Source organism: Rattus rattus, chromosome 14, assembly GCF_011064425.1.
Source record: "Rattus rattus isolate New Zealand chromosome 14, Rrattus_CSIRO_v1, whole genome shotgun sequence".
NCBI classification, from domain to species: Eukaryota; Metazoa; Chordata; class Mammalia; order Rodentia; family Muridae; genus Rattus; species Rattus rattus.
The window spans coordinates 8,105,567-8,126,174 of NC_046167.1; the positions used below are offsets into that span (position 1 = coordinate 8,105,567).

General features: G+C 39.2%; 1 protein-coding gene across 1 annotated transcript in view; it reads right to left on the minus strand.

Annotated features, from left to right (window-relative positions):
- Malrd1 (MAM and LDL receptor class A domain containing 1) overlaps nucleotides 1–20,608 on the minus strand; it is a 684,120-nt gene that overhangs the window by 544,146 nt on the left and 119,366 nt on the right. The window contains exons 10-11 of the mRNA XM_032884682.1: nucleotides 12,353–12,499; nucleotides 6,983–7,080 (exon numbers count right to left, since the gene is read on the minus strand). Coding sequence (XP_032740573.1) covers nucleotides 6,983–7,080; nucleotides 12,353–12,499 — 245 coding nt within the window. The remainder of the gene's footprint in view (nucleotides 1–6,982; nucleotides 7,081–12,352; nucleotides 12,500–20,608) is intronic.

Consider the following 20,608-nt stretch of genomic DNA (forward strand, 5'->3'; position numbering starts at 1 on the left):
AAGAAAGAGAGAGAGAGAGAGAAGTCAAGTGAAGAGAAGAGGAGAAGGGAAGGGAAGGGAAGGCAAGGCAAGGGAAGGGAAGGGAAGGGAAGGGAAGGAAGAAAGGAAGGAAGGAAGAAAGAAAGAAAGAAAGAAAAAGGGAAGGAAGGAAGGAAGGGAAGGGAAGGGAAGGAAGGAAGGGAAGGGAAGGGAAGGGAAGGAAGGGACGGACGGGACGGGACGGGAGAAGACCCCGAGTTTTAGGCAGTAGGGGTCACTGAGATATGGAAATAGCAATTTTGAGGCCAGCACATTTTTAAAAAATCCTATGGGACAATTACATCACTGAAAATTAGAGAGAAAATTTAACTGTGGCTTAGTTTATTCTCCATAATTGTACTGTGATATTCATTCTAATATGGATCCAAAGCTAGGCACTATGGTATATACCTATCATTCCTAGTGCTCAGGAAGCAGGAAGAACAAGAGTTCAAGGTTATCCTTAACTATGTAATGAGGACATGCTCAGGCCGGACTATATAGGATAATGTTTACAGAAGTGCGGAAACATGGCTCAGTAGTTAATAATGCTGACTGTGCTTCCAGAGGACCCAGGTTTGCTTCCAAGCACCCACAGGGCAGCTCACAGTCATCTGTAATTCCAGTCCCAAGGGGTCTGATGACTTCTTTGCCTTCCAACAGAACATGGCAGGCATGTGGTACAGAGACATACATACAGGCAAAACACACACACATATTTTCCTTAAAGCATGAAAATGTATAAGCAAGCACACATACACAACTATACATTTATATGCAGTTTAGTACAAAGAGAACACGCCTTTCCAAGTGATTGACTTCAGTAAGCCAGAGTTAATGACTGAAGTTATTTAACGCCCAGTAGCTTACTTAGACTTTAAAGCCAATTCCTCCATGTTCATGTTTTCTTTTTCATTTAGTTTTAACCTGTCCTCTTTCAAAAATTGGCCTCAAGTTTTCTACTTCCTTCCTTATATCTTGTACAGTGCTTGTACCAATTTCTTTTTGTGTTAGTTTGAGGGAAAGCTCCCCCTGCCCTGAGCTCTGACATTTGAACACTGTGTTGCCAGTTGTCAGCATAGTTTGGGGAGGGTTAGGGGTACACAGCCTTGCTGGAGGGATGGGTCATTGGAGGTGGGTTTGAGAGGTGAAAACCTCACACCACTTTCAGTTCGCTCTCTGCTCCGTGCTTGTCATTAACGTTGAGCTTTCTGATCCAGCAGCCACGCCGGCTGCTTGTTGCTGTATCTCTGTGGTGGACTGTGATGGACGAGAATCCCTCTGGAACCCTAAGCTCAGTAAACTCTTTCTTCTTAAGTTGCCATTGACATGCCATTTTATTATAACAACAAGAGAGTAGATAACTATTTCCCTATCTCAGGACTCCTTAGCAGTGACCTTCTCGTCCTTTCTCAGGTACATTCCCCGCTCTCAGCTACCTCCACTTTGATTCTTTCACATCCGAATATGTACCTTGTCTGTTCTTAGTTTTTGTAACACTTGCTGTATATTTTAGCATCAAGAATAAGAATATCTGGAATGATAAAGATAATAATTAAAATATGAGAACAGAAAAATTGATGACATTTGTAGGTCTTATAAATGCTACTAGGAAGAAGTTCTCTGAGAAGAAGATTACTTAATGCTTACACATCCTTCCCCATTCCACGGAGACTATATGGATGTTTGTGTCATTATATTTATTCCGAGTATTCTCTCTCAGAACAGACTTAAGTGTAGGTTTAGCATCGCCAGTGAATTAGAACGTCTTATATTCACTGAATTCTTTATCTAACAGTGATATACCTGCTCAACCGTTTCTCCACATTTCTCATTTAGACATGTCAGAAAATATCTAAGCAGCACAACTCTGGAGAAGCACGTATGAATGCTATTCCTAACACACCCTGGAATCACATTTTATTAACTGGATTTTGATATAAGTTCATCACCTTACTTTTGGAAAATTTTGAAAACCGTCAGTGAGTTTTATAATTATTACTATATCACATTTACCTATGTGTAGTAATTTTACACTGAATCATTATATAATTATAGTTTCCCTATGGACATTTGCCCTTTATGTCTGGGAAACTTGACTCTAAGCTATTAGTGCTTTGCTAAGTGGTAGCAAATTAGGAGGTGCGGCCGAGCCTTAGAAATGGTGTCACTGGAGGGAGAACTGCTTCCTGTCCACCATGAGGTGAGAGTCAGTTCAGTAACTCAGCCACACTTCTGCCATTGTCTCTGGCTAAAGAGCATGAAGTATGGAAACCATGGTGCTGGACATTTTAAAACGTTAAAATGATGAGTCCGTTATTCCTTTATGTTCCTTTTGTCCTGTATTTTGTCATAGCACTAAGACAAAGTAGCTAATATACTGCCTCTCACAAGCCACGCCAGTTGTTAGAGCAAACATGGGGCTACCTTGTTGCTATTAAATTCCAGACTCAAGTGCTGTGATTAATAAAAAGTAGTAATCATCGCTGTACTGAACTGCAGAAAGAATGTTTACATTGCTTTAACCATGAGTTCTAAATGGGAGGAGAACTATTTTGATGTTTGATTTGGTTTTTGTTTTGTTCATTTTGTTTTTGACACCTTACACTCTAAAGCATACACATCTCAGGATTGCTGAGAAACCTATGTCCAAATATGGACAGTCCACTCTTTGTCCTGCTTTTTCAATACATATTTTTAAAAGAGAAAACTGTGAATTATGTTCAAATGAGGCCCCATTAAAGTAATTGCAAAATGAATTTGATAATTAAAGAAAAACAACTTAAAACACTCAAATCTCAAGGTTCATATTATCAAGCTTTCTGTATCCAACAGCAAAATCCTAAAAGTAAAATAGTGTGGTTTTCGCAAAACAAATGTGAACTCAGAAAATATTAGTGCTCACATTAATCTCCTTCACATTCCATATTTCCTAGCTAATTATAACCAGTCATTATACTTCAACATCAACGAGAAATACTGGCTTCTGGTCTGCATGTGTTCTGTTTGTCCTATCTCTTCTTTTGAGGAAATGCGCCAAGTTTCCACTAGTGGCTGAAGTGACTTTTGAAGCTTCTAAATTAAAGTCTACATTGTGAACAATGAAAGGCTGTAGGAACAATGCGCATGTTGAAGCCATGTGTTCACCATATATAAAGTACAAGGTGATTCATACAAAATGACCTTAAATTGTGCTATTAGAAAAGGTGACACAGAAGAAAGCTCATGTTCCTTTAAAGTCCTTTCAAAACCTAGCCTTAATGGTCTCAGCCTGATATGACTGTGCAGGGAGAAAATGATCACATAATTTCATGAGATGGAGGTTTTAATCATATCAAAGTGCCCAACTTGGGTTATTTTATTGCTTTTCATATTATTTTATAATGAAGAACATTTGTTCCATAAACAGAACTATTATCAATATGTTCTAAATCAGAGAATCAGGCAGATTCTCCAATTACCAAAGATGATAGGAATTTGGTTTGGTTGCTTATTCTGCAATGTTTATGAAAGTATCATATAATACCATACACTTATAAATAAGGATATTTAATACACTGAGAAGCATTAACTATTTGTATCTCTAGCACAAGTGCCTTTCCTACTAGAGAAACGGTCTCCTACGAGTGAAATATGGTATCAAGAAGCTCAAACTTTTCTCCAGCTCAAAGAAAGCTAAGATTGAAGTAGATTCATAAAACAAAAGAAAACTAAACGCTTCTGCAAGTCTCTAGTGAGTTTTTGAAGCCCTCTCATTTTCCATAAATATAGGAAAACCATTAGACTAGTATCTGAAGTCACTAGGGATATGAGCTATGAGCTCAACACCAAACATAAGGAATATTATTCTCACTGAGATCCATCTGAAAATAATCCACAGCAAAGCTACATACTTTACCAAAACCAGAAAAGTTTCCTTAACAGGAAGTGATGACAACATGGCATTCCAATGACTAACAATAATTAATGACCATCAGCAAGACACAGTGATGAAAACCACAAGACATCTTCAGAAAGAATATATATGCACACATACATACACATTCATTCATTCACACACAGTCACACACACACACAGACTCAGAAAGACAGACATACACACACATGCACACAAATCCTCACACACATACACACAGAAACATACACATACACAAACACAGAAGCACATGCGCGCACACACACACACACACACACACTCAGACAAAAGTACACATACTCTCATGTATACATATATACAGATACACACCATATACACACACTTATGTACCCACAGACACATAAACACACACTTATGTACACACAGATACACACACTCAAATACACATTTCTTCACACACACTCTCATACACACAGACACAGAAAGACAAACACATACTCAAAGTCTCCCACACACAGACACACATACACATAGACAGACACATACATATACATATCCATACACACACAGAGACAGATATATACACATACATACATATATACACACACTCAGACCCAGAGACACATACAGACACACACCATACATACACATACTTACACACCCACACACACATAGACACACACTTATACATACACAGACACACTCTCACACACATATACACAGACACAGAAAGACAGACAGACACATACACAAAGTCTCACACACAGAGAGACACCTACACATACACACATACATATATAAACATACGTAGTCACACAGACACATATTCACACACAGTTACAAATACCTAAACACATATATACACACAAACACAGACACATACACTCATGTATACATGCAGACACACAGAGATGCATAAACACGCACCCTTAAGCATACACACACACACACACACACACACACACACACACACACATCTAGATTTTCAGTGACCTCAGTGAATTTTAAGAACACTATATACTCATAATACTTGTTTCCAAATACATGGAATGAAAGATACTACATCCTATTCCCTTTCACTTCATGACTTCCGTGTCTATAACTCAGTGAATGACTTTGAATTAAACCTAAGCTAGCTTGGAAAGTACTCTTTTAATTGTGGAGAATTGCTCCTGGGGTTCCTAAAAAATCTATATCATTCTATCACATAGGGTTTAATTAAAATAAAAGAACGATAGAAACACATTGAGGGCATTTGGATAAGGTGGAAATAGAGGGGAGATAAGCAGTCGCTTTAATCTTCATTCCCACAAAGAAAAGGAAGGGGGCAAAAGTTAAAACACCAAAGCAAACAAGAAACTAAAGACAAGCTATTAAGAGCTCTGGGCACTTGGACTCAGAATTATCCCAACCTGAAAACATAATTAGATTTGTATTCTTGAATGATAAGTAACTCTTCATCAAGGACGTCTGAGTACATGGCTATTACCAAGTATTCAGAGGCATGAATTTCCTGTGAGCTTCTGGGTTAACCTCGTCATTATATTCCGATCAGTGAAGACTTAAACATTAAGGGAAATCCTGAGACTTGGACATATGCTCAACCTCTGCAAGGGACGGAAAGTAAACAGGATGAACAGATCCATGTTACTTAAGAGTTCTGTGCTACCAGTGGAAGGGGAAGCCCTGGGTCCTGCTAAGACTGAACCCCCAGTGAACTAGATTGTTGGGGGAAGGGTGGCAATGGGGGGAGGATGGGGAGAGGAACACCCATAAAGAAGGGGAGGGGGGAGGGGGATGTTTGTCTGGAAACCGGGAAAGGGAATAACACTCAAATGTATATAAGAAATACCAAAGTTAATAAAAAAAAAAAAAAAGTTCTGTGCTATAGGAAGTCAAAGGACTATTTAGTGATACCTATTGTGTTGGCTACTGTTCTCATTGCTATGCCCAAATGCATGATAAGTGTGACTCGAGTTCAGAAAGTGTTAATTGGGTTTATAATTTCTGGTAATATCCATCATGACAGGGATGCCACGCAGCATACACAGACTCTCTTTGGAGCCAGATCCACTCCATGTCTGCAGCTTTCCTTAAAGGAGACCCCACGATACTGCTATGCCGCAGATCCTGGGTTCTCCTTTTCAACTTAGGATGACCCCTCCTATCTCCTGACTCTGTCACGTGATGGATGAGAATGAGGTGCCTGAATAAATTGTGTGCTGAGGAAATAGATGGGAGTGCTCAGACGGATCTCACCGTTGTGTCCTTTCAGAATGCCAGCACACGGGATGAGGCCTCCTACAGCTGAGGTAGATCTTCCTGTATCTGTGTCTGCCTTCCTGGAAACACTACCCCAGATATACCCCAAACTGCATTTCCGTATTGATTCACAGACCTATCAAGTTGTCTACGAAAATCAGCCATCACTCTATGTGCCAAATACGGGGCATTGCATAATTAAATGTTCAGTTTCATGGCCACCTAAGGGAGGCACACCAATGCTTTTCTCATGAGAGACACTATTTCCAAAGTCATGGCCAAGCAACATGTACTCCAACTGAACACGGCAAAGCAGACGTTTATATCCCCGGTGGCTGCACAGGTACGCTTGCTTTGTTTTCTCTTCTTCTGTCTTTGGATGCATTCACAATCTTAAAGAACATAAAGTCTCAATAAATTTAATTATGTGTGTGTGTGTGTGTGTGTGTGTGTGTGTGTGTGTCTTTTCTCATTATTTTAGTTTTCTCTTAACAGGCGTTTACCTGATTTATCTAATCCACTCAATTTACACTCCCGAGCAAACTAGGTAGTAAATCATGTAAAGAAGATTCACTTTAGCTTATTCAAAGGTCCGTGTGAAAGATTATAAGATAATAAAAGCTATAGCAGGCCCCATCCATACAGTGTAAGTGATGCAAAGACTTTGAGAAGGACCAGCATTTCCTGCTGAAGCTGCTCCTATAAACCTCTTAAAGCATCAGGAAAATGATATGAAAACATGGCGGGCATTTGTTATCAATGCAATCTGAGCTCAATGGCTTAGAACCACAGAGTGGTCAAACGGTGCTCAGAAGAACTGATTACCTGGCAGGGCGTTGTGGCCGTGAGTGATTTGGTAAGGATAGGACTGCCAAGCCTGGCCACTGCAGTGGATTGCTGTGGTCCAAAATAAATAAATGATTCTGGAAAGAGGAACAGAAACAAATTTAAAATCACATAGTTAGTTGCCAGTTCTGGTGTACACTGAGCACTTTACCTGTTGGTCTTATTCGACCTTCATTCAGGTAAAGAAAATCACATTTTCACATATTCGCCATTAGGCTCTGTAAATATCCAGAGAATTTCACACGTATGACATCAAATATCTAAAATAAAATTTAATTGATGAAATGATAAACTCTGAATCCAAATCACCTAAACAAACATTTTTATTACTTTAACTCCTGTCGTAGAGTTTGAAATCAAATTAAATGAGGCTTGTAAGTTTACAATTAGATATTCAACGTGCCCTTAGGAAATTCCCTTGAGAGTTTTATTTTTAAGTCTCTTTAAGATGCACTGAAGGAGACGAGAGCATGCGTTGAGACTGATTCCTCTTGGGGCTTACTTGTTTGACATTGTTGTCTGTGCTGGAAGGGATGAGAGCTTAATTAAAGATCTAATCTGAACATTAACAAAATAACTGCTGTTAGATTTTAACTGACGTGGATGTACTCAGAGCAAGCACAGGGGACAGCATCCTTTAGCAGCACAGAAGATCACACGCTGTGAGCTGCATCAGGGGTAGCTTTTTTTGAACATTGAAAATTTTCAAGGAAAGCTACGCCAAACAATGTCAGTGTCTGATGCTGCCCTTTGATAACCATCAACTGACAGGCTAAACATAGCACAAAAAGGGTCTTTAAGCAACTTATAAAGCCAACTGCTTGACTTCATTAAGACAATAATTTTCCTGGATTCACATCAATTCTGACTGTATTTTCAAAGGAAGAGGGATTTCATCTTTAAATATACTGTTTTACAAATTCCTGTCGACGTTTATGCAAATGGTCCTATCACCTCACCTTTTGCAGATCATGTACCTATTTCAGGCAATAGCCCAGAACTAAGACTGTGCATGGAAGAAAGGGAGGACCAGACTCTTCATGAACATAGGCGAAATCACAGGCAAATATACATGTGGTGAATACACAAGTAAAAGATAAATAAAAAAAATAGCAACCCAAACAAGCTTCACTGTCGTGTTTGCAAATCAATCTCTACAGTAAACAAAAAGTATAATCTGATGATCACATGACTATCACAGAAGAAGCTGAAACACTCATCTGACAAGCTTTAACCCGTTTATGTATGTTAAAAACATGAGCACATTGCGAATCAAAAGGAATATTACAGACAAGTGGGTTGAGCAAATGTGGAACTCAAGTTTGAATTGTTGACATTTTCCTGGAGACGAGGATAAAACAAGCCCAGCAGTTATCATTAAAATCTCTACACACTGCACAAACACATACACACACATGCACATGCAAACACACAAAAAATTAACCTTTTAAAAAGAGCAAATAAATTTGCTATTACATAAACAAGCAGCAGCTAAAAGAATTTTAGATCATAGCATTTATAGTTGCTGCAAACACCTATGGAATATGACAACAGACTTTTTAAAAACCTCTACACTGAAATCTATGAAGTATTGAGTAAAATTAATGTTATCTCAACAAATTGATAAACTCTAAACTTCTTAAGGATTTGGTTTTATTGGTTTTAATTGTGTGTATGCTTCTCCATGTGGGTATGTGCCTGTGTGCACAGCTACCTGCTGAGGTCAGAGTTGTGTGGTCCTCCTGAAGCTAAGTTTGTAAACAGTTGTAAGTCACCTAAACGGGAGCTGGGGATTGAATTTTGGTACTCTCTAAGAGCAGGATGTGCTCTTAACTGCTGAGCCCTCTTTCCAACCTGAACTCTTATGAGAAGTCATAAGCAAGTGTGTACAACAGGGAACACGGAAGAGCAAGACGCTGTACACGCCGTCACTGTGCTGAGATACATGTACTCACTTGCACATTTCAGGCACTGAAACTGTTCCTTTGCAGCAGAGAAGAATACAAGATGTCAGAGCTACTGTTTCTGAGATTCCTGTGTCCTGCCCTGTGTGTGCACTGACAGAAGAGGTCTTTGACAATAAGCACAGGGTAACTGAACACTTATTTCTCATAGGTGACAAAGGACCAGGAGTAGTAGAAGTCCCTTACCAACTGTCATGAAAAAAATATTATAAACATTGGGAAGAGCATACAAGGAAGGGAAAATGTATGTCCACCACGACTGAGAAAGGTACAGGCCAAATCTCTTCAGTCGATATGTAAAAAGATAAAATGTGGTTTATCCATACAATGGAATATTACTCAAGTGTTAAAAGGAGAAAAATGACTATAATTATTAACATGAACAAATTTTTAAATCATTGGTGCTAATAAGGAGGCAAAAATACACCATAACGTATGACCTATTTATCTGGCACTCTTTGAACAGACAATAAATTTGGGATAGACCAATGGCTGGATACAGGAGAAGTATCCACTACGAAGTGACATTTGGGAGAACGAAATCACTCTATATCTTGAATTGTTTGTTGATTACAAATTGTATATAACTTTTAAATCTCACTATACTGTTTACTAAAAAGACTGTACTTGCTATATTTAAATTGTAATTTAACACAAAATATTGATCATAATTTGTAATGTGTAGGAACATCCAAGCTATATGAATATACATAGCATGTATACATCCGTGATCTGTGTATGATTCTGTGAACATTCACAAAGGTGAGAGGTAACCTATGAGCTGTCTGTTTGCATGTTCTAACAGAGCAGTTAGCTACGAATGAGCAAAGAAATCAAGCAAAAAGGATTGGGGGGAAATAGTTCACTATAAAAACAAACATAAATACCCATAGGCTCTAGCATCTGCCTATTTTCTTTTTTCTTTTTTCTTATTTTGTCAAACTGTACATACGTATGTACACGTGTGTGAGAAAATACAAGGTTAGTTTTAAAAGCTGCAAGTTAGAAATGGGAAGTTTTTAAAACACACCGGCTTAGAGCTCTGTAGCATTATAATGGACTCTACCCTGTTCCCATGGACCTTCCCTTTTATCACCCCCTTTCTCTTCATTATCCTGGTTTTCTTCTCCTCATCTCTGAATTAACACCACTTCCAGGGCAGGCTAGGTGGAGCCATGGGAAATGCAGCTGCCAAGCCCGAGTTGGATTCCTGGCATTCATGTGGTACAAGTAAAGAACTGATTTCCAAAGGTTGTCTTCGGACCTCTGACCTCCACAAATAAATCTCTCTCCCTCCCTCTCCCTCCTCTCCCTCCCTTCCTCCTCTCCTCTCCTCCCTCTCCCTCCTCTCCCTCTCCTCCCTCTCCTCCCTCCCTCTCTCTCCCTCTCCCCCTCCCTCCCTCCTCTCCTCCCCTCCCTCCCTCTCCCCCTTCTCTCCATCTCTCTCCCTCCCTCCCTCTTCCTCTCTTCCCCTTCTCTTCCTCTTCCTCTCCTCCTCCCTCCCTTCTCATCCTCTCTTCCTCCTCTCCATCTCCCTTTTCCTCTTCCTCTATCCTCTTCCTCTCCTCCTCCCTCCCCTCCCTCCCCCTCCATGTTTCCCCTCCTCCCTCTCTCTCTTCCCTCTCTCTCTCTCTCTCTCTCTCTCTCACACACACACACACACACACATTCTTTGAGCTCTCACTATGTGAAAACCTTCAGCAAGCATAATCCCATTTAATATCTCATAAAAATTCTTCATGGCTACACACGGAAGACTCTAGTCTCTCTATTTCATCACTAACAAAACCGAACTACTTTGTGCCAAGTCACAGGTATGAACCAACCCTGAACAACACAGTGTTACAAGCCCTGGTCATGGTGAAGTTCATATCAAATCATAGCTATGCATATTGTTCTCTTTGGAAATCTCAGCTGCTGCTCAGGCCCTCAATTTTTTCCACTCGTGTTACATGTATGCCAGCCCTATTCCAGTCTTTTATCCTCTCCTGTCCCCAGATTTTATCCAGATAGCTTGCTCTAGCAAATGTGATTGGTCATAGGCTTCAGTCTCCACCATGCTCTAGACAAAATTTAAATCCCTGGTCTCCTTCATTGTGTGTGTGTGTGTGTGTGTGTGTGTGAGTGAAACAAAACTCCCAAGACCATTACCATCCTCTTGTACATGTTCCCCTAGTTGGATCATGTTTCTCACATCTCTCCTTGGCTTTTTCTCTCCTCCCAGGTCCTTATCGCTTCCATGCTGGCTCCTCATTTCTCTTTAGGAAAGCTGAACTGGGAGTCATTTTCAGTTAACCCCCTCTACCTTACTGTAACTCCCCTATCGCCCTTACAACCCTCAGCATATCTGAACCCAAACCCCTTTTACCAGCTTTAGCTACCAAACCCTGCCTGCTTCAAACAGAGGTACCAGGTTCTACCACCATGTACCGAGCTCTAGTTCATTGCCTTAATAATTGGCCTAGACACAGAAAAAGAAAGCATGCATATCAGTTTACAAAGAAAAATTCTACCTGTATCTATTTTAAACCATAAACTTAAGTCACCTTGACACGAGATACTAAAGGGAAATTAAGGCTTCCTGGACTAATAAACAAAAAGTCAAAATATCTAGAACTGACTGTACCAGTGAACAATGAACTGGCTTTATTGTTATAGCCAAAAGTCTTCCCCCCTAATACCACCCAATGTTCCACCAACCCGTTTGCAAAGGCGCTAATAAAAACTCTTCCAAGTTTTGTGTTTGGCACACTTCTTTGTAAATCTCAAAGTAGAAGCAGGACAATGTTCAGTGAGCATAAAAATGATCCGGACCCCCAACAGTGTGATGACAATTTTAATATGGTTCTGAGGTGTGTGTTTACATAGGAGTGTAAGCACAACAAAGAACTAGAGAGAAAAACCATTGGGAGCACCACAAAGCATTCTCAGAGCATTGCAGGCAGTTATGGTTCCTTGATTTTATGAGGATATGTGAAAGTTGTAATGATGTTTTGCAGTATACAGTCTATAGTATTTCCAGGTTTTATAGATAGTGATAAATCCTTGCTCTGTTTCCACATAGAAGAGGGGACTATTTTCCTTTCTGTTTGCCAAACTTGCAATGCTTAAAGAATGAAAGCAAGCCTACTATGCAATCTATCATAAATGTTATCTCCCTTTTTACACCATCACTATAGTATTTTTCAAAAGCACAACAACAAGATGGGTGGTTATCCCAAGAATGTTCCTTTCAGGATGCAAAATTAGCTACTAATTATTAATTAGGTCAGGAGGAATTAAGGCAGGACAAACCAAAGCTCCATTTAGTCTGCAAATAGAAACAGAAATATAGGCCATTTCCACTTGAAGGGCAGTGCTTTTAAAAGAAGAGAAAATGCCATACCTTGTTTTATGCTCACTGTGTGACCAGCTTCAGGAAACAGGTGCTCTCCACTGTTCAGACCTCCCACCACCTCCCAGTGAGAGTCTTCTGTGGGAAATGGTTCCCATCCACAGAAACCAGACTCGAAGTCCCAGGTAAGGTGACTTGCTGTCATGTGTGAAGAAGGAAACACAGATATATGATTAGAGGTTTGTCATTACAAACAAAATTCTCTCTTTTAAATGGAATTCTCCCGGAATGAAAAGAAATTGAACACAAGACAGTTAAATGAAATTTACATGAATTAATATAACAAAGTAGTGTAGTCCCTCCCCTCCCCCACCTGAAACCTATTCCACCTGTATATGCTTTACTCCTGGGCTCTGAACAGATAGTTTAGCAGGTACAGTTATTAATAAAAAGTGAAAGTAACTCTTCAAAAGAGAGTCTATTCTATTTACTGACAGAATCATAGAGCCCTATAAACTTGATATGGTTCCTCAGTCATTCCCAAAATGTTCTATGATCATCCTCTGAGGACTTAGTTGGCTGTAGACCACCTCATGTCATTTTTAAGTCAGGAAATGAAGTGTAGAAATAAGACATAAAATATAGACTTGATCTCAGTCTATATAAAGATGTACTGTAAAATTCTCAAGTCTCGGCTGCAGCCTAAACCTTTCGACATAGTCCCAGGAGATCTCCCAAGTCATGGGGATACTTCTCCTAAAACAGACATCTTCTACTGTAAAGTAATGACATTTCTGGTTTGGTCCAGTATCACTCCCACTTTATGCCTGTTGCCTGGGCATAATAATTAATAGGTCTTATTTTCCCTCTTACTTTCCCTAATTGGGTTACATGTTGAATATTACCATTTGGGGACAATGAGTTTAAGTCCCCTTAAATAATTCTTCTCATTGTAGCAGTTGGCTGTTACTGATGCAGTCATACTACTTACTTGCAAGGCAATGTGTGGGAAATGGAGTGCTCCCCATGATGCCTGCATCCCAAACCTTTGAACAACTAACAGGGGGCAAAATATTCGAGATGAAAATGACGTTAGGCCATATGAATGTTGCAGTCATCTACAGGACAATGTTTGGGACCAGATCTTTTATTATTCAAATGTTTTATCAGCTAAGTTGGGCTAGGGAGATGGCTCAGTGGGTAAAAGTCTTGGCATGTAAGCCTGAGGGCTCTAGTTTGGATATCTCACAAACAAAAAAGGCAGGTATAGTAGCAGCAGCATGTCTCTGTAATCCTAGCCCTAGTCCAGTAGAAGAAGGCATTTCTATGGAACTAGTTGGCCAGTCCAGCCATTCAGTAAGCTCCAGGTTCAATGAAGAGACACCATACCCCAAAATGAGAAGTTGTGTTTGTATTTTGATAACATCAGGATATTGATTTTTAAAAAAGCCAGAGGGCCCCAACATGTCCTCCAAACTCCATCTAAGGGTGATGTCATAGTTTCTCTTGAATTAAGTTTGTATACAAACAAAAAAAAATAAGGAAACTAGGTATACAGCAATTGAGGTAAACACACCATTGGAATCATCAGTTTATACAAATGCCTAAGCATCTACAGGGATGCGTGCTCGCGCACACACACACACACACACACCCACACACACACACCACACACATACACACACACAGACACAACACACACACACACACACACACAACACACACACACACACACACACAAACACACACACACACACACACAGAGAGAGAGAGAGAGAGAAAGAGAGAGAGAGAGAAACATACACAAACACACTACATAAATAAATATACATAAATAAGGACAAAATAAATACATAAATAAAAATAAATTTCAGCTACTGTGCATTTCACAGAACACTAAACAAGTGCTGCTGTTTGAAAATTAAAATCAAATTTTAGAATCTGTCACCAGCAACATGAAAATATGGTGAACCACGTGGGTGTTTTTACTGATGATATTTGTTCTGCTACATTTACAAGGAATGGATTTTTGCAAAACTAAATATTTTACACCTTAGTTGCTATATAGTGTAAAACTCTAATTGAAGTTCTTTAAATTGAGGTTTTCATTAATAATATTCCTCTTACATATTTCAGCAACTTTGAGAAGTAGTAGTAAATATCAGAAGTGCTGAATAGATAGTTCAGTGGTTAAGAACACTAACTGCCTTTCCAGAAGGACTTGGGTTCAATTCCCGACACCCAATGGCAGATCACAGTTGTCTGTAATTCTGGTTCCAGGCAATCTGATACCCTCACACAAACATGCATGCAGACAAAACTACAATAAACACGAATAATAATAAAAATTGATAATAATAAACCATTTAAAATGTCAGGAGAAAGTAGAAGCAAGTTGTCATATTTAGTAGGGTAAATGCAACACATGTGTAAATTGAAATCATGTATGTCTGTTATAATAAAGTACTTTAATTTTCAGTAGTAATTTTGATTATCTGGTTTCTGTCAACTTTCTGTAATTGCAGGGTACATTTCACTACTTCTAAACAATATTTGGTACTATTTACAGTTTCAAAGAAATTTCAAAGTTAATTTGTTAGAGTAATGTTTTCAGAGGACAATGAAGGTTTCTCTTAAATATTTAACTGTGATATAGTATGGGCACAAGAAAAAAATTTGTCGTAAAATGTATAAATCATAAAAATAAAATATTTGTGAATCTTTTGGTTCAGCTCTTCATAATATAAGAAGAAATCTTGTATGGGAGCTAATGGGGGCATTCTATTTAGTAACTGTATGTCGGGTTCTCATAAGAATAAATTATAAATATATAGTTGGCATTTATGAGACCTGCATGGACAATTGCTCTGTACTTCAGATACAGTTGAGTATAGCATACATCTTTCTCACGTGGTTCTCAGGACCTGTGAATATTTTCAATTTGAAAAACTTTGAGACAATACAATAGTAAAACAAAATATATTGCTCAAGATACTTGGTCTACATTTCATTCACTTAGATATTATATTTAACTCCTCAAATATTCACAATTCATGTTAGCATATTATTAATTCATTTACTTATGTTGTCAGATAACACAGGTTCACCTCATAATTGTCATTCTACTGCAAGTCTTCCTAGTCATAGACTTATAGACAAGCATATTAGCATAGTACATGTTTTAAATACCCCACTAAAAAAGAAGAAAGCTTCCTCCTAACCAAATTTCTCAACTTATTTTAGTTTTGATGCAGATCTGTCTATTTTATCATTTTCAGAACACAGTGGAAATATAAATATGTCTGTGAGCTTCTGTAAGGCAAAGGACACTGTCAATAGGACAAAATGTCAATCCTACATCCTATAGAGGACTAATATCCAATATATACAAAGAACTCAAGAAGTTAGATTTCAGAACACCAAATAATCCTATTAAAAATTGGGTACAGAGCTAAACAAAGAATTCTCAACTGAGGAATATTAAACAACCAAGAGTCACCTAAAGAAATGTTCAACATCGTTAGTCATCATGGAAATGCAAATCAAAACAACCTTGAGACTGCACCTCAAATCCATCAGAGTGGCTAAGATCAAAAACTCAGGTAATGTTGGCAAGGATGTGGAGGAAGAACAGAGATTGCCAGCTGGTACAACCACTCTCAAAATCAGTCTGGCAGTTACTCAGAAAACTGGACACTGTGCTACCTGTGGACCCAGCTATACCACTCCTGCACATATACCCATATAACAAGAACACATGCTCCACTATGTTTATAGTAGCCTTATTTATAATAGCCAGAAGGTGAAAACAACCAAGATGTCCCTGAACAGAAGAATGGATACAGAGAATGTAGTATATTTACTCAATAGAATACTATTCAACTTTTAAAAACAGTAGCTTCATAAAATTTACAGGCAAATGGATGGAACTAAAAATATCATCCAGAGTGAGGTAACCCAGTCACAAAAGAACACATATGGTATGCACTCACTGATAAGTGGATATTATCCCAAATGTTCAGAATATCCATGATACAACTTCAGACCACATGAAGATTAAGGGAAAAGAAGACCAAAGTGTGGATGCTTCAATCTTACTTAGATGAGGGAAAAATAATCAAAGGAGGTAGAGGGAAGGAGGGACCTGGGAGGGGACCGGGGGGAGGAAATAAAGGGAGTCAAGATCAGGTATGGGAAGGAACAGGAGAGAAGTACAGAGGTTCAGGAAATTGAATGAAAATATGTAGCAGTGGAAGATGGGGAACTGGGGACACTAGTGAAGCTAGAAACTCCCAGGACCCAAAGGGGATGTCATTAGCTGAAATTACCAACAAAGGGGACAGAGACTCCATGTAGAGACCACCTCCAGTAGATAGGCATGGCCCTCAGTTGAGGGATGGAGCCACCTACCCATCTAAAAACGTTTAACTCAGAATTTTTCCAACCTAAAGGAAATGCAGAGTCAGAAAATGGAGCAGAGACTGAAGGATAGGCCATCCAGAGACTGTCCCACCTAGGGATCTATCCCATCTGCAGACACTAAACCCTGACACTATTGCTGATGGCAAGAAGTACTTACTGACAGAAGCCTGGTGTGGCTGTCCCCTGAGAGAGTCTGCCAGCACCTGACTAATACGGATGCTCATAGCCAAACATCCATGACTCAGGCCAGGGACTACAATGGAAGAGCTTGGGGAAGCTGTGAAGGAGCTGAAGGGGATTGCAACCCCTCAGGAAAAACAATAATATCAACTAACCAGTCCATCCAGAGCCCATAGGGACTAAACTACCAACCAAAGAGTATACAAGGAAAGATCCGTGGCTCCAGTTACAAGTGTAGCGAAGGGTTGTCTTATCTGCTAGCAATGTTACAGGAGGCTCTTGGTCCTGTGGAGACTTGGTGCCTAGTCATAAGGGGATGCTAGGGCAGTGAGGTAGGAGTGGGTGAGTGGGGGGAGGAGCAAAATGGAGAGGGAATGGGATTGGGGGATTGCAGAGGGGAAACCAGGATGGGGAACTACATTTGAAATGTAAATAAATAAAATATATCTTATATATTATATATAATGTAAATAAATATATGCATGACTTTTGATAGGATATACTTGACAAGCTACTTTCTTCATAATTTTCAACTACAAAGTCAGGAGGCATTAATTGTATGTCCACTGTTGAGAGGAAACACTGTTGTACATTTCCAGAGCTCCATGTCCTCTCAACAGCAGGTTTAACTGTCCCTTCTCTGCTGCAGCTCAGTAATTACCATTCAACTTCCTATGTCTAGGAATCTCACAAGTCGAGAGACCTCATCAAATCAGGAAAACAAAATTCAACTTCTCTAAGTCTGAGGTTTTTTTTACTTTGCACAGAATATCTGTGCTGAATGTGTCTCAAAATTAGATATATTTTATGTGACAGTTGCTTAGATATTTGTTCAATATCTTAGGATGTGTTTGGTACACATCATATTTCAATAATTTTTATAGAAAAATTTAAAATATTCAATATACATGAAAAAGAGTGTGAAAGGAAGAAGAAGGGGAAAGAGACAGAGATGGGAAGAGGAAGGTAAAGAAAGAGGAACAAAGCAAAAGGAAGTAGGGTAGGGAAAGGGAAGGGAGAGAAGTTAAGGGGAGGGAAGAATGTAAAGGAGCTGGATGTGTTTCTCACCTGTCACAATAAATATCTTTTCCTGTACCCATGTAAGGCAAGTGCATCAATGCATAATTGATGAATGAATTTAAATATTTAAAGATGTGTGTAACATGGTGATTTGTTATATGCATATATTGCAAGATGCTTTTGATAATCAAGGCAAGTAAGGCATATGCCACTTTCATAACTGACATCTTGAAATTGTGTGCATAGTAGGAACATGCCAATCTACTCTCATCATTCTCTTAATGAGTTTCAGATCATCACTATCATTAGGTGTAGTGACCCTTCTGTAACCAGATCATCTTACCAATGGGATCTGTGACCTATCCCTGAACCCTTGGGAACACTTGTCTTCCTGATTCTCTCAGACAGACCCACTTCCTTTGCATGTACAGTTGCAGTCACACACTATACATTTTACTATTCTCTCTCCTTCCACTTATCAGAACCCTCTCTGGACTCATCCTTATTATACATAATAGCTCTTCCTTTGATTTTATTCCTCAGTAAACGTTTTACACAAATCTCACACCATTTTTAATCTATTCATCTATTGACAATGGATTAAGTTGTTTTATTATGACTACTGTTGATGAGGTTACAATGAATATGGGATGCAAATACATTTGAATAGTCATTGTGATTGTTTTATACAAGATCATAATACATGACAAACCTCTGCTCTGTACTACATGGGGCTTTAGGAATTGTAAATGGCAAGAGCTTGAAGACCTCTATTGTGGGAGATCACCAAGTACACAAACACACACACACACACACACACACACACACACACACACACACACACACACGCTTCTAGGCTTCCATATTACTTCTCAAAGGTCTTAGTGTTATTAATCCCAAGGGCCTCTCCTTCCATTAATGTTTAACAAGGACAACCTCTGCTACCTATGAAGCTGGAACCATGGGTTCCTTCATGTGTACTCTTTTGTTGGTGGTTTTGTCCCTGGGAGCTCTGGGGAATCTGGTTTTTTGATATTGTTGTTCTTCCTATGGGGTTGTAAATCCCTTTAGTTCCTTCTATCTTTTCTCTAACTCCTCCATTGGGGTCCCTGTGCTCAGTCCAATGGTTGACTCTGAATATCTGCCTCTATATTTTTCATGCTCTAGCAGAGCCTCTAAGGAGACAGCTCTATCAGGCTCCTATCAGCAAGCACTTCTTGGCATCAGAAATAGTGTCTGGGTTTGGTGGCTGTATATGGGATGGATCACCAGGTGGGGCAGTCTCTGGATGGCCTTTTCTTCAGTCTTTGTTCCACACTTTGTCTCTGTATTTCCTCCTGTGAGTATTTTGTTCCCCCTTCTCAGGACTGAAGTGTCTGTGCTTTGGTCTTCCTTCTTCTTGAGCTTCATGTGGTCTGTACACAGGTCAAGTCCAAGTGGATCAAGGACCTCCACAAAAAATCAGATCACAGAAACTAATAGAAGAGAAAGTAGGGAAGAGTCTGAAACACGTGGGCATAGAAGAAAATTTCTTGAACAGAAGAACAATGGCTTATGCTCCAAGATCAAGAATCGATAACGGAAACCTCATAAAATAACAAAGCTTCTGTAAGGCAAAGGACATTGTCAATAGGACAAAACAGCAAACAACAGTTTGGGAAAAGATCTTGATCAATCCTATATCTAATAGAGGACTAATATTCAATATATACAAAGAACTCAAGAAGTTAGACTCCAGAGAACCAAATAACCCTATTAAAAATGATTACAGTGCTAAACAAAGAATTCTCAGCTGAGGAATATCAAATGGCTGAGAAGTACCTAAAGAAATGTTCAAGATCCTTAGGCATCAGGGAAATGCAAATCAAAACTAACCTAAGATTCTACCTCATACCAGTTAGAATGGCTAACATAAAAATCTCAGGTGACAGCAAATGCTGGCAAGGATGTGGAGAAAGAGAAACATTCCTCCGTTGTTGGTGGGATTGCAATCTGGTACAACCACTCTGGAAATCAGTCTGGCAGTTCCTCAGAAAACTGGACATATTTCTACCGGGGGACCCAGCTATACCATTACTTGGCATATACTCAAAAGATGTTCCAATGTATAACAAGGACACATGCTCCACTATATTCAGCCTTATTTACAATAGTTAGAAGCTGAAAACAACCCAAATGTCCTTCAGTGGAGGAATGGGTACAGAAAATGTGGTACAGTTACACAATAGAGTACTACCCAGCTACTAAAAACAATGACTTCATTAAATTCTTAGGCAAATGGATGGAATTAGAAATATCATGCTGAGTGAGGGAACCCAGTCACAAAACAACATAGATGGTATGCTGGAAATACCCAAGGTACAATTTGCAGACCTTCTATCAATGCTTCTAATTCAGTGAAACATAGTTTCCCCTAAGCAAACGTAACTGTATGAGTTTATTGTCACTATTACAAAATAGATGATCCAAATAGAAAAGTAAGTGTTGTTTTGATTCATGATTTCAAAAGATTTCAGATGCTTCCTTGGTCCCATAGGGGCATTGGCTGGAAGACCATGTCACAGGGAACAGTTAGAGATTCTTTATCTCAAGTCAGAGAAGCAGCAGAATGGAAGACTTTGTAGTCACCTGGCTTTCTCTTTTCATTTGATCACTCCTGCCTTTCCATATGAGATGGTGCCATTC